The sequence below is a fragment of the Microtus oregoni genome, unplaced genomic scaffold (assembly GCF_018167655.1).
Source record: "Microtus oregoni isolate MIOR12 unplaced genomic scaffold, Mior012 000035F_ref0000213, whole genome shotgun sequence".
Lineage (NCBI taxonomy): Eukaryota > Metazoa > Chordata > Mammalia > Rodentia > Cricetidae > Microtus > Microtus oregoni.
This window is the reverse complement of record NW_024543094.1, coordinates 306847-322500: the sequence shown is the minus strand read 5'-3', so window position 1 is coordinate 322500 and position 15654 is coordinate 306847. Positions and strand designations below refer to the sequence as shown.

General features: G+C 40.5%; 1 protein-coding gene across 2 annotated transcripts in view; it reads right to left on the bottom strand.

The window, feature by feature from the left end:
- Positions 1-15215, bottom strand: part of Pou6f2 (POU class 6 homeobox 2) — a 374686-nt gene extending 359471 nt beyond the window's left edge. For both annotated transcript variants that reach the window (XM_041630792.1, XM_041630791.1), the window contains exon 1: positions 15001-15215. In XM_041630792.1, the coding sequence (XP_041486726.1) occupies positions 15001-15166 (166 nt within the window). In that variant the 5' untranslated portion in view covers positions 15167-15215. The remainder of the gene's footprint in view (positions 1-15000) is intronic.
- Between the last annotated feature and the right edge of the window lie 439 nt (positions 15216-15654).

Here is a 15654-nt window from a genome sequence, read left to right as displayed (position 1 = left end):
CATCACACACATATATACATATATGTGTAGATATGAGAGAGAGAGAGAGAGAGAGAGAGTGATTGACATATAAGGAAATAAATTGACCTAAAAGTGTCAATAATTGCTAAGAAATATGTAGTGGCATGAATATTTAATTAAAACCAAGTTGATATGGGGACAATAACAACAATAGAACCTTCTTACCCTGGACAATTTGTGTGCCTAAAAGGCACTACATTTTTATACTCTCAAACTAAATCTGCATTCTCAGAAAGGTAGTGATGCTTCTTTTCCCAAATATGACTTCCAACAAGAATGTTCAAGTCTTGCAACAAAAGGTCTTACTAAGGTTCATATTACTTTTGGTTTTTTGTTTTCAAAAAAATATTTGAAGATATGCAAGATATTCGTCAGTATTGCTCTAGGATAGGGTCATTTCAGGTTCCCTATCCTCAGCTGCCCAAGGAACTAACTGGAGACCTCGGCTTGGGCATCTGGGAGCCACTCTAGGTTCAAGTCTCTTGCCAACCCTAAGGTGGCTCCCTTAACTAAGAATTGTGCTTCCATGCTCCCCTATCCAACCTTCCTTTATCCCAATCCTCCTTTTTCCCCAAGTTCCCCCCATTCTCCCCTTCTCCCTTTTCTCTCCCCATCTCCCCTTACCCCCATCCCACCCCACCCCCAAGATCTCAATTTTCTCCCTGGCAATTTTGTCTACTTCCCATAGCCAAGAGGACAACTATATGCTTTTCCTTTGGTTCACCTTCTTACTTAGCTTCTTTGGGATCACCAATTGTAGACTCCGTGACCCTTGTTTATGGCTAGAAACCAAATATGAGTAAGTACATCCCATATTCATCTTTTTGGGTCTGGGTTACCTCACTCAGGATAGTGTTTTCTATTTCCATCCATTTGCATGCAAAATTTGAGAAGTCATTGTTTTTTACCGCAGCATAGTACTCTAATGTGTAGATATTCCACACTTTCTTCATCCATTCTTCCATTGAAGGGCATCTAGGTTGTTTCCAGGTTCTGGCTATTACAAATAATACTGCTATGAACATAGTTGAACAAATGCTCTTGTCATATGATAGGGCATCTCTTGGGTATATTCCCAGGAGTGGTATTGCTGGGTCCAGGGGTAATATCTTGCATATCATCATAGAACCTTCATCTGGTGATGGATGGAGACAGAGACAGAGACCCACACTGGAGCACTGGACTGAGCTCCCAAGGTCCCAATGAGGAGCAGAAGGAGGGAGAACATGAGCAAAGATGTCGGGACCACGAGGGGAGCACCCACCCACTGAGACAGTGGAGCTGATCTATTGGGAGCTCACCAAGGCCAGCTGGACTGTGACTGAAAAAGCATGGGATAAAACTGGACTCTCTGAGCATGGCGAACAATGAGTGCTGATGAGAACCCAAGGACAATGGCACGGGGTTTTGAACCTACGTAATGTGCTGGCTTTGTGGGAGCCTAGCCAGTTTGGATGTTCACCTTCCTAGAAATGGACGGAGGGGGGAGGACCTAGGACTTACCACAGGGCAGGGAACCCTGACTGCTCTTTGGGCTGGAGAGGGAGGGGGAGAGGAGTGGGGGGAGAGGGAGAAGGGTGGGAGGAGGGGGAGAAGGGTGGGAGGAGGGGGAGGGAAATGGGAGGCTGGGAGGAGGAGGAAATTTGTTGTTTTTTTTTTCCTTTTCTCAATAAAAAAAAACGTTAAAAAAATATTTGAAGAGTTTGCTCGTGGAGAATAAATGATATTGTCAAATCATTAAAATCTGTTTCAAATACTTTCAGGGGCTGTCAGCAGGATAACTGTTCATTCTCAGACTCAGAAAAACACATTAGTTTACCAGTGGGAAAAGGGACTCACATTCACTAAATATCCCTCTTGCAGGAATAGCCCTTCCTTGCATAGTCTTCATAGACAATGTTTAATATTGTCCTAATCTTCCTAACTTACCAGTCTGTTAGTTTAACTATCGTGTTAGAGAAAGAGAAGTGAGCACAGTAAGAACTCAAACTCCTTAGTCTATGAAAGAGCTGAGAACATTTCACTATGTACAAACATTATATACCAAATTTGAACAAAATATGTTCAAGACAGAAAAAAATTAGCACTTGGCCTAAGGAAGGAATCCCCCCAAAAGAATATAGCTCCTGGAGAATGAGACCAAACCACCAGCTAGAGAAGTGTTACCTCCTTCCATAGGTTTCCTGTTTCATATTGCTTCTCAACACCAACATTATTTTACAGATTTCATTATATGAAAGAATTACAGCCGTCCACATTTTTAACTTAGAACTGAACAAATATTTATGTGTATATCAACTGTCCCTTTCCCACCCTTTCCCCCACACCCATATGCTCTACAGGATGCAGGCAGTGAATTATATCTTCTATAGAATCTTTTAGCATCCATTTTTAGATTTCTTCCTGGATGAGTCTTTGGAAAAAGCAGTTGCTAATGTTTCTAAAGAAGGGAAGCTATTGTCATCATGAGAAAAAGATCCCCAGAAGACTCCTTTGGCCAACAGAGCTCTGAGAACTGATGCTTCTTCATGAGGAGGTACAGATCATTCCAGCTCTCTCAGAACTGTGGCTGCTGCTTGTATCACATTTAGTGCTAAAATAAATTGATCAATTGATTTCTGGAAATGGTGAATTTGTTTTCAGTTTAACTAATTGTGGTAATCACATGCTGGAAACTCTTCAGAGCTCTCTATCCATGGCGATCGTTTTAACTCCAGCACTGCCTTGTGCAGTGTGTTTCATAAAACCCTCCAATCAGGGGTGAGAAAGTAAAAGCTTTTTTTTTTTTTTTTTTTTTCAAATATTTATTTATTTATTATGTATACAATGTTCTGTCTGTGTCTATGCCTGCAGGCCAGAAGAGGGCACCAGACCTCATTACAGATGGTTGTGAGCCACCATGTGGTTGCTGGGAATTGAACTCAGGACCTTTGGAAGAGCAGGCAATGCTCTTAACCACTGAGCCATCTCTCCAGCCCCGAGAAAGTAAAAGCTTAAGTGTGTCATGGATCTTGCTGAAATAGATACTACATGGCAGAGCCAGAGTCAAACCCAAATTCAAGACTGGACTTAACAAGCTTGAGCATTGTGTTAAGTGATAAGTGACTTTAGTGATAAGTGATAAGTGAGTTTAGGAAAGAGAACAGAGATAGGAAAAACAACGAAATATAATTCTAGCTTATTTTCCCTTTGGACACAACTAGGAAACTCTTTGCAAAGCAGAGTTTTTGTCCCTGTGCCCCAGACACAATAGCAAAGCATTACCAACATACTTTTCTGTGGATCACATAAAAATCCTTTTTTTTCTTTTATAATATTTTTGGGATAAAAACATTTCCTGAATGTCAAGGCTTCTGAACAACTAACAACTTCAGAAATGTTCAACTTTAAAGATCAATACTTCCTAAAGAAATACCAGAAATGTAGATTATTCAACCATGCTCTATTCATTTTTGCATACTAATTCATGTCTGAATGTGGAACTAGGTCACTCATACTATCTGATGTATTCTCCATGCCCTCTCCGGCACCCAACAGAACGCCCGCCACAGAGAAGGCACCTGGTATGTGTTTACTGAGGTAACTGGTTCATTGCCAAATGTTGATCCATAAACTGTACAGTGCAGAGTAGAAATAGAATCATATAATAAATAGAAGGAATATGGTAGAATCAGGTATTCACTTCCATAACACACTGTAATGACACTGTACATTATGTATACACAAACAAGCACACACACACAGAGAGAGAGAGAGAGAGAGAGAGAGAGAGGTTGCGGAAACTCAGTTTGCATTGATGTGAGAACGTAGTTCAGAAGAAAACCAGTCTCAAAACACTCCACAACCAGGAGAGAAATATCAGAAGCAGAGACACAGGGAATTGATGAAAATTCCTAAGAAAAGTAATTTCAACGATTCAATATAGAAACAATCCCAGGATATCATGGTTTTATTTTCATCAATTGTTTTGAGAAGGAAATGTGGCTCTTCTAACTTCTGTAGGTGTGTCCCCACCAACACCCAAAACAAAACGGGACAAACAAAGGGCCTAGAATCCTTCTCTGTGTGGCTGTGTGACTCTCGGAGAGCAAGTGTGATTTATTTAGGTAGAGGATAATCATAACAAACTCTGCTATTATTTCTTTAGTAACATCTCTGGAAAGGATGGCACGAGGTGATAATGCAGCCGCATTATCAGCCCAGAGTGGAAAATGTTTATCAGACATTGCTAATCACTGCAAGATAGCCTTGCAATTACACTTACACTGAAAATGTTGTCACCTGTTATCCACAAATTAAGGACATGGAATCAATTTTTGAAAGTATTTAAAAATAATTTGAGAAAAGTATTTCTTTCAGCTGGTAAACAGGAGCATATTTTCTGTGTACACTGCATGAAGTATGCCACAAAGAACAAGCTAATTGAAAATATTGTGAAGTTAAAACATTAAATTATCTTTATGTTCACTTGTTAAATGTTCGAGCACAGTACATTAAGACAATTTCAGCTTTCAGTTGTCTCCTTTGAAATTTTTAGTCATCTTTTTTTTTCAGACTGCACAAGCGTATGACCGAATAACTGACATAACCTCCGAGAACCTGGTGTGAGTGTGTGGTTCTAATGCCTTCTAATCATACAAATCAATATGAGATTTTTGTACTTGTTATGACCTTCCTGGAATTATCCCTCCATTTTGGCTGAATCCAAGTGAGTGTGGGCTATTTGATAAAAAAAAAAAATAAAAAATAAAAAGAAAGAAAACCCCTAAGTGTGTGAAATAAGTGCCCTCGCTTCTTCTGCCAGACTCCTCTTGACAGAAAGATGACAGAAATGCTCCATCCCTCGGAGGGTAAATGCAAACTGACAAGAGACAAGTCTTTCGATGTTGAATATAATCTTGAATTGCGCTTGAAGTGTCTTATTATCTTGTCTTTTGATGTCTGAAGGGGTGGCTCGTTGTTAGAAAAAGGAAAGCCCTCGCGCAGCTTTGGCATCTTTAAAAATTGTTTGGCCTATAACAACTGCTTTTCCAACTAATGTCCATTTCTCCTGACAATAAATATGGCAGGCCGACGGCAAGTGACAAACAATTTACTTTACATGCCACACGTTTATGGGTTTTGAGAGCTCATGTGGAAGTGTATTTTTAAAAGCCCATAGAAATTAGCGGGATTACAAATGTTAAGAGGCCGAGGTCTATGCGCGTCCACGGATGTAAAGTTATTCATCTTGGCTCTTCCCTGCTGTTTCTGGTGCGATATCTCACTGGCGCCAGATTCACAATTCTGGTTCTTTATTTATCATTGACTAAAAATAGCCAGGGAAAATGAAAGAGCAGCAATCAATTCTGACAGATCCCATGAAGGAAATACACACACACACACACACACACACACACACACACACACACACGCACGCACACGCACGCACGCAGATACCCGACATGCTTCCAGTGTCCAGAACACGGTTCTCACTGCGTGCTGTTTTAAACAGGACGCTGAGGTCGACGATGGCCTCACTGCGTTTTGCCTCTCCTCTCAGAAACTTCCCTTTCCAATTTCCGTGGTCACTTTGGGTACTCGGTACCCTTCACGTCTACCAATTGCTCTGTGGTTTGTTTTACCTTAAAAATTTAATGACGTTCCCGGTCGATGGGATTCCTCAGCAGCTAAATCACCGTCATCGGAGTTCCCTGACACACGGCCAGATTTCATGAAAGCTTTCAAGATCTTTCCTCCGAGCTCCCTCACTCTAAGAATCCATAAGAATTCTCAAAAGAACCATAAACTGCTACAGGGTTCAGGTTATTATGTCATTATAAACCATATTGATACACCACTGATCACAAGACGTGTGGCCCCATTTCTAAGCGGGTCCACCCATCTCAAGGCTCTCAGTGAGCCTCAGCAAGCTCTCAGCTCACTACTTCCTTTCCTCATCATTTTTATTTCCAGCAATCAGTTGCAGATATTAAGCCCATCAAGCCACGATACATAACTTTTTGAGGAATTTTTTGGTTCCTTGTAGATTCCAGGTGGCTCAGTGGGAAATTACTACGACTACAAACTATAAGGGGAGAGCTAAACATTTCAAACTAAAGCATAGACCAGTCTACCGGAATTTTTTGATAATTCCTTAAGTTAGTTTAAAATTCAAATTTGCCTTAGTCTCAATACTCTGCACAAAATCAGCCATCCAAAACCCAGACACAGATATGCACTTCCTCTCAAGTCTGTGGAAGTCCTATCACAGGATCGAGAGGACCCTTGCCTTACCTATCTACCCACTCACTGATTACACTGTCGTCCATTGGCAGCACTAGATGGATTCATTGAAATGTCAGTAACATACAACGTGTCCTTCATGCAGCTTCCTTTGCATATCGTTTCCTTTTTACACATTTCTATCTTTTGAAATTTTGGTAAATGAAATGGGTGTATTAGGGAAAGAGACACCAGCTCTCACAAAGGGAAGTTCAACCCTTCACTCCTGGTCCTTACATTCATAATTAAATACCGGGGTGCAGATTTTCTTATTTGATTTTTTTTTTATATTCTCTTCTACCCTTGGTTGATTTTGGCAGTAAGTGACTCTGCAGTAATACTTTCATGCTTTTTAAACAGCTTCAAATGTTTGCATTTTTAAATCAAATTAATCCTTTCGCCTTTCTTCTCCTCTGACAGGGGTGATTCTTGTCTTCAGTGCATTACTGAAAACCATTAATTTGCAAAAGTAAATCTTGCTATACCAGGAGTAAGAGAAAAATCACCACATGTGGCCATCAAAAGCTGCAAACAGAGATGAGTTTTACCACACTAACTCAATAGAAAATGATTAAAATGACAATATTTCTTGTGCATCACAAGCCCAACACATGCCTACTGTTTATTCAGGTATGTGGAATTCTTGTGGAACATTTTACTTACTATTGAACAAATTTCTCTTTGCTGATTACAATAATGATAAACACTTACATTGTGATAGATGTATATCCACAAGTAATACGTGTCTGTTTCCATAATTTAGACATGAGCATAACCTGAGCTTGGGTGGGTTGTGTTTTCAAAGCCCAGATGTTCTTTGTACAGCAAACTATTAGATTGCTTTACTGAATGAAACTGCACGATTTCTGGGGAATCCCGCTGTCTCCCCCACTACCTGTAAGTCAGGATCAGAAGGACACTGGGCCTGGAATAGAGCCCATGAGAGCACAAAGCAGTATATTTAGTTGTCCTTTACCGGCAAACTTGTTTGATTCAATTTATGTAACATCTACTATTTTAACATGCAGAAGTACATTCAAGTGATGCATGAAAGATGTGAACTGAAAGAATGTTTAGTATTATAAATTGGCTTTTATCATCATGGTGACAGAAAATACATAGTACTACATATTTGGTGGACAATATGAAGTAGTATATGAATAAATATGAAAACCAAGAGGAAAACACACCTCATATTTTAGATGGACACAAGCATTTTTCTGATTTCTTGCCTTTAACAAACTTTTGTCATAATTGGGTTGTTCTCCCTCCTCTTTAGTTGGACAAAATTAAAAGCAATAAACAAAAATATCTTGGAAGTATTTCAATAGGGAAAACTCTTTATTGGCTAATATTTGATAGAAAAGTATAAGGAAATGTTACTACCTAAAGACTCATGAGGACAAACTGATTAAATTGGTGATTTTTTTTCTGTGTATCATTAGTACACAGGTCTCCTGAAAACACCTTTATGGTTTACCTCATTTTCAGGACAAACTAACAAATTTTATCAGAGTTATTTTCTCAAAAGGCTTTTGAGCATCTTAATATAGCAACTTTCATTACAGAGTCTTATTTCTCACAGCACAAAAAAACTTTGAAAGTTTTCAAGGTCTGTGTGATGCCATTTCCTCATCTCTGTTATTGCACTCAGATCACTTCTCCCCCTTCAAACAGTTTTGATGGTAGCACAGCTCTCCAAAAAGTACTTACATGGTGTTAGCTCCCGATGGTTAGCATTTTAGTGTAAAATACATAGTATATCTTATCATATGTTCAAGTGTAAGCACGCTAAAACAAAGGGCAGAATCTGAGGGGGCTAAACGGGGTCTTTCTTTAAGATTCTGAAATAAAACATAGACAGACATAAAATACACTCGGAAAAAATAAAATAAGTAAACTAGTAGCAGTTTTAGAGACCCTTCGAGCCGTGCATCTTGAGTGTTCATATTAGACATTTGTCTTTGAATACTTATAAAACAAAGTTGATTTCCCTTTCTCTGAGGACATGCTTTCTTAAATGAAAAGGAATTTAGTGTTATGTTTTTCTGATCCCTGAAATCACTAAGAAAGGCTTCATCTGTCCCATAAATCAGGACATTACATTGAGTAAACCTCAAGACAAGGCTACTCAGTTTCATAGCTTTATGAAACCTAACTCTGATTGGAGTTTACACTTCAAGATTAAGAACTGGTTTATGTGTTATTAACCAGACATTGCCTTATGCCTGCTTACTGCTGAGACCTAAATATTCTTTCATGAATAGATTTTTAATGTAATCATTACAGGAAGATATTTCCCCAAAATAAGTTCTGTACTGGGTGGCTTAAAGCTTCATCTGGGTTGGGTGGAGCACAAGGCCATGCGTGTCCGGTTGCAGAATGCCACAAAAATTAAAATAAATTATATTCAGATTTCTAAGAGAAATGCAAAAGAAATTTCAAAGGGTAAGCATTTTAAAAGTAAGAAGTAGCATAAACAGTTGAACAAAAATACCAGCAAAGTACAGAACCTAGGGAAACAACAAACAAGGAAACTCCAGAGCCATGGTGGATATTAAATGATTCTGGCGAGAAAGGCGACGGTTACTATGAGCTTGCCATAGCTACCTCTGCCTTTGGATATTTTTTAAAAATTTATTAACCTGACAGCAGGAAATGTTATACAGATTACCCCCTGACAGGGTGCCAGTTGGGTCTCAACACTTTGCTATCTTTCTCTTTAGCATAAGAAACTCAAGAAATGAGTTAAGTGGGCCAGGTGCAGATTTGGGTAAACAAGCCTTTTCCTAAAGCTGCCTTGCCTTCCGAAGAAAGGTCTGAGTAATCAGGGGTAGCCCAGGAGCAGAGCTGAGCTCCCCCACTTTTTTTCCACCGCTACTTTCCTTTAAACGTGTGATGTCTGATGTATTATTAATCCCAAAACATAGACCAGCAAGGTCGCCAAAGAGATGCCAGCTCTCTCACAAATGATGTGTCTACTGTGTGATAACACACAACTTTTTGCTTGAGACAGCCTACTAAAGCTCGGCTTTCAGGTGGAGAATATTTTATTTGGTCAATTTTTGAAAATAATAGCATCAATTCTATAACTGAACTAGGTGATTAAGACAGCAGGCAATCTACTGAAGGCTGAGCCTTGAGAAGTACCTCTCCATTAATTAGGACAGAGACAAGGCTGGGCAAACTATGAGAATACTACAATTCCAGGTAACCTTTAAGACAGAAGCAGGAAGACCTTCTAAAGGCTAAGATGGAATCATTTAAAAGAAGGACAGAGTGCAGATAAATCAGATCATACATGCCTTAACGTATGTTTGTCTGCCTATGGAACCATTTAACAACATTAACAGAATATGGAAGCTAAAGGGACAGGCACATCCACACTTTGGCTGGCTGATGTATTGTCTCCCAGAGTCCTTGAACGCTGCCCTACTGCCCTTCTGCAGCACTGGCTTGACCAGAGCACCACAGGCGTGGTGAGTGGCAGGAAAGGAAGGTACCTAAGAAGTCCCCACTGAATTGTCGGTCACACATTGTTCACCATGCTCCAGTGCTGAGCCACTTAGCAGTGAGCAGAGTTCAGTGAGGCAATCTGGGGAGAAGTCTGAACACGGGCACCTTTCTTACTGGATTTATTCTTACTTCAAAGTCTATATATTAATATTACTTAAAGTGGATTTGTTTACAATGCAGTGTCATAATGATAGTCTGGTAGGAAAATTGCCACTAAGTAAAGTTGTCTAAATACACACAGCCTCTCAATGACTTTTTAAAATAGTTACTTCAGTGAATTAGATTTTCTGAAACGTAAGAAAAAATATTAAAGTTTGCATTTCCATCTCTGTTATTCGAGAGCAGCAGGGCAAGGGGCTGCTTGACTTTTAAGCTGGAAACTGTAGCACACACATTATCCTGCATCCATTTCCTTACATAAATACAGACTTCTATTGATTTCTGTTTATTGGTTTTTGCATAGAATATATTGCTCAAATTATTTAGTTGGTTTACAAGTGTGTGATATTTTAATTTTTTTATCAAAACACATTCTTTAGTGAAAAAAGAACATGAATTTTCAATTGATATAGCATAACAACTTTTAAAAATGTAGAAGCATGTTCCATATTTCAAATGAATATATTTCTCTAGAGACTTTTCCTCTTCATTTTCCAGCTAACTCCCTCTGGGGCGTAAGCCCTATGTGCTGATTACTGGCTCCAGCATATTTTATCCCAGTATTATAAGCACCTAATGCATTGAAACCTTGAGAGAGACGTTTAAATAAAGTAATGAAGCCAGCGACCCCATAACGAAGGCCTCCACTTGCACACACAGGCAGGAGGCAGCCTTGCCGAAGAGCAGCCCCCCACTATGTCCTGCAGTGACCTCCCTGCTGACCTGCAGAGACCACTGTCTCAAGGGGTGACAGACAATTTAGTCCTTTATCCTTTTGTCATTGAAAATGACTCCATGGCCATAAATTCTAATCAAGTCAAACTGGATGGCAATTTAAAAACAGAAAATTTTCCAACGCGCGCTTTTGGACAAAGCTCAGTAGAAAGAAAGGAAAACAAATGGACAAGTGGTGTTTCCTAACATGGAGAAATAACTGACCCAGCCCTCAACCCTTTCCTAAGACTTCACAGATAAATGATATTGAGACGGCTCACTCTTGAGAGTGTCATCGTGATTTTTGTTAAGCCAGGGAAAAAAAAGCCACTATGTTATAGGGGAAAAACAGACTTTTTTTTTATTTCACATACAGCATTCATAAAGGGTGAGTTTCCCTTTCAGTTCAAGGTTCTGGGCTGTGCCTCCCGCTCATGTGAACAGGAGAACAAGCCACTGGTCCTAGCACGGTCACCTAGGCTAGCTGGAAGTTAAACACAAGCAATCATGAGGTTTAACTTGAAACACTAAGAAATGTCCCAGGGGAAGCACTGCTCATAATCACCATCCATACCTCAAATATGTACAGAGGAAATATTTCAGGTATGTTTTGGGAGGTCTCACTTCTTCGGTGGAGAATACAGATATTTTCCCAGGAATACACCATACTTCCGTCTTTTCTGTAGCCATTTTCCTGCCCACGCGGTGGATACCACCTTTGGAACGTTAGCATCCTGCCTGCTGAACGTGGGACAATGAAGGCTTGATAGGCGTAACCCCAAGTGAGACACCCCGTTGACATGAGCAATATAACTGTCACCGGAGAAACACAGCAACCTGTTCCCTTGGAGACTGCCTGCCAAAGGCTAGTTTGGGGTACCGTTTTCAGTGTGTGCATCACTAGTCCTATATTGGGGGAGGGGGCATCAGTCACCATCATGCAACTAGAGCAGTATGTGACACAGCACCAGTTTCTCTGGTAATTCTCCCACGTGCCAGCCTGTGCCCCATCCGCCCTTGCTGTCCCTGTGGCTCAGAATTTAGCAAAATATGCTTGGAAGCTCAAAACAGAGGGAGTTTTCTGCAGGCTTTATAAGAATAAATAATGCACACTTAATGATGTTGCAGAGAACTCCTTCACCACATGTTTCTCAATGAAATGTGGATTTATCTCTCTTAAGTGTACTTTAGTTTCCATGGCTGTTCAAGTTAAGCAAAACGTTACCTCTGATGTAATTACTTCATAAAACACAAGGGCCCTTTTTTAAACTTTCTACTTAGGCTGGCATATGGCTTCCTGTTCCTCCTCCTAGCATTCTGAGTGGCTCAGAGTCCCGAAACATTCTGCACAGTATGTTTCCCTTTGGATGCTGTTAAGTACAGAGGTGCAATTTAAGCAGAGACATAAAAAGCCCAATGGTTCCTGGAATTTCCTTTGTTTATCCATAGAGGGCATCAGCATTAGCCTTTCCCCTGCAGTTTGGGGTTGAAGATGCCACACTGTGAGGGAAACAGGCCTGTCCTCTGGACGACTAATTTGAGTGAGACCCAGACAGGTGAATCAGGTTTGAAGAAATCCATTTATACTGAAATTTAAGGTGCAATAGGAAAAGCACGCTTTTCCAGTGCCCTGTTATTGGATAATGTCTCTCCATGACATTAAACATACTAAAATACACAGGATTATTCTAATTGGTCCCTTTCATAAAAGAAGCACAGGCTTCAACCACATGGTAGAAAGTAGAGGCATGATGACTTGAGAGAGAAACAGCAGAATGACCCTGGTTTAAAGAAAAGCTCAGCTACGTACGAACAAGACAGTTCTCTGATGTCAAATAAAGAACACAATTAGAACCATGTCTACAAACAAAACATGGAGACCCAAACATTCACATACTAAAGAAAACAACAGATTCCTGCATCACGAACTTTGTCATCAAAGTTCCCGAAAAGACGGGGAGATGATTAGTTCAGAAAGTTTCAGACAGATGTGCAAACTAAAATTTCCAATTCTGAGGCTTAGTACTGTTCAAAAGCGAGAGTGCAATCATCCCAATAACGAGGACACCCTCCCAAGACCAGTGAGTGCTCTCCTCCCTGGCGACGTCCTATCGTTTCTGTCTTGCATTGTCTCCATTTTTTTGTTTTAAGTTTTCAAGATTGTTAAATCAAGTGATTTCTTTTCTGCCTAATTGAAATGTGGGAAAGATTTATATTGTGTTTATAAAGTAATCTAGAGAAGAAAGGCAATCTAGTGAACAAGAAACACCCCAAGGCAGAGTGTGGGAACTTGGCTGGGCTCACTGTCACACACTGAGAATCTCAAAACGCAGGGAAGGGGCCCTCCCAAGTGCACTGTAAGTTTCTGGTTAAACTCTGACTCCTTAGTCTCTGGCATCCCAGAAAGACTCCACTTAAAATCTTTTCAGGGAACTTTAAATAAAATTTCTTTGGCCCCGTTGGTTCTTTCAAAGTTTTCTTCACTGTACATGAAGAACATTAAAAGTAGGCTGCAGAGTGTGAAGCAATTCTCAACACTGAAAAATCTAAATAAACGCCACGTTAAATCAATCAACCCTTCATCACGTCAGTTGACAGAAAAGAACTTGTGGCTAGAAACCAAAGTCGACAAAATGTTCTTACTTTTTTTAAAAGAAAAATACATAAAATGTTTGGGACAAATAATTTAATATCAGCTGCTTTGCTGAGGTTGAGATCAGCAGCTTTTAGAAAACTAAAGCCCTCCTCAATACACTCAGTTGCAGAGAGCGCTGCACATGGGTTTTGCCTTCCTGCAATTGATAATTTTATCTGATTTTTCTCACTAGCCTCTTAAAAGAAAATGAGTGTTTGAGGGCATAACTTTTCACACAGCTAAGAACTTAGACTACAGCTAAAAGCTTCCTCAGAGTGAAATGCTAAGACCTCCCAAGCCAGGCATGAAGGCTTGATTTCCGAAGCCGGAGCCTTTTGAACTAAAAGTAACCATAGGATTTTCTGAAAACTGAAATCAGTTGTGTTCTTAAGTGAAAATCAGCATTTTACCAAAAGAAAAATTTAAAACAAAGTTTCTCTGTGGTTCCCTTCCGAACACAAAACATAAAAGTGTTTGCCTGAACATTTATAAGTAGAAAGCTGTTTTCTATGGAAGCCGCTGAGAGCTGCTGACCCACTGGCCAAGGAAGCTCTGTCTGTTCTCTACAAAAAAAAAAAAAAAAAAAAAATTAAAACCGATTTTAAAATTAATCAGCAGCCCTCACCAAGTATTTTATGTATTGATGTTGTTTGACTCTAAACTTCAGGCTTAGGACTGTTTTTATTTTAATCAGAGAGTCAACGGTTCTCTGCCTCTTATACTAGGTTAGTTGTATACAGATGTGTAGACAGACACACTTGGAAATAATTAAGAGCAAGCGTGTCGGAGACTGCTGTTCTGAAAACCTAATGTCACTCAGAAGCATAAAGTACTTGAGCTGCAGGGAAGTCTCAGAGCATCCATCACAACGGCACGTGCCTCAGCAGCCTGCTCCCCTTGATTAGCGATCACAGTGGTTGGAGTTGGCTTGCAGACTGTCATGTTTGAATGACAGATGTCTCTGCTGAAGTGGCTCTCTGTTTGTTCTCATTTTGTTTATGAAACAGATTCCTAAAAGGTCCTGGGCTGTCGCCACGGTTAGTGAGAGGCAAAAATATGCTAAAGAGAGAGGGGTAGGGAGAAGGGTAGGGGACGGTTCTCCTGCCTCAACCCTTTTAGCAGAAGTACTCACTCAGCTGATGACGACAAAATATGTTTCAAAGAGCCGTGCCTGTAGCCACCTTTGTTTACCTGGCACAGAGCGATTTGTATTGACATTTTCAGTTCTCCTCGCTCATCTCTTGACTACAGATAATAACTCTTTACTCTCCTTCCCTGTAACAAAAGGCTGCAAAGCAACCCGAAACCGAGTCGATATTTATTCAATAAATGTTAACCAATTCTCGCAATGGAACTGATTTCCTGATTATTATTACCATTCCGTTCTTTCATTTCATTCTTTCCTTCTATTTCGTTCGAATAATTTGCAACCTGGGCACGGCAACGCTACTTGACAAGTCAAAATGGACAGTAAGGAAGTTCCTTGTTGGTGAAAAAGTTTGGAGGGCATCCCTCCCAGCCAGCTGAAGAGGCTCGGGTCCCTCAGCCCCTCTAGGATGTGAAGCCCCTCTTTAGCACTTACAAAAACATTGAATGGAAAGCAGGAGGAAAGGGGGGCTGGGGTGGTGGTGGCTGGCTTGCTCTTCCGGACAACATGGTAGGACTGAAATGAAATACCTAGACAGACTTACCGAAGAGCTTGCTGGGAGTGTCCTCGCTGTCATTTGATTCCACGGGCGCAAGCAGGGGCTCATTCAGCTCGCTGTCTGAAGTAGCAGCCTTGTCCTCACCTCTCAACTCCGCATTCATTTCACTCCGCACTGACAGCAAGGGCTTACTGACTTGTCCAGCTATCATTGGATCCTAGGATGGGGGGCAAGAGCGAAGGGGAGGAAAAAAGTGGCAGCTTTAGAGAGCGTGTCCTCTCTCCCTCTCCCTCTCTCTCTCTTCCACACACACACACTCCCTCTCTTCTCTCTCTTATCTCTGCCTGCTCCTGCTGTTATTGCTGGCTGCAGTCAAGTGAAGAGCTATTACAGATTCGATGAGTTCTCCATTACTCCCCACCCTATTAAAGCTCAACTAGCATGTGAGAGATTCAGGAGCTTCGGAGGGAAAAGGAAGGAGGGGGATAAAAAAAAAAAAAAAACTTCTTTGCAAGCAGCCTAACCAACAAGGCTTTAATTGTGGGATGTGCTTTTGTAAGGATGTTTTTACACCTTGTTCTGTCTTTAATGCAGTAAGGGGGAAAAAAAGAAAGTGCTGGTTTGTACTCCAGCAACGTACCTCTTTAGAAGGGGCACCCTATGGAGGGAACGGGACTATTTTAAGAAGCCTTCTCCCTG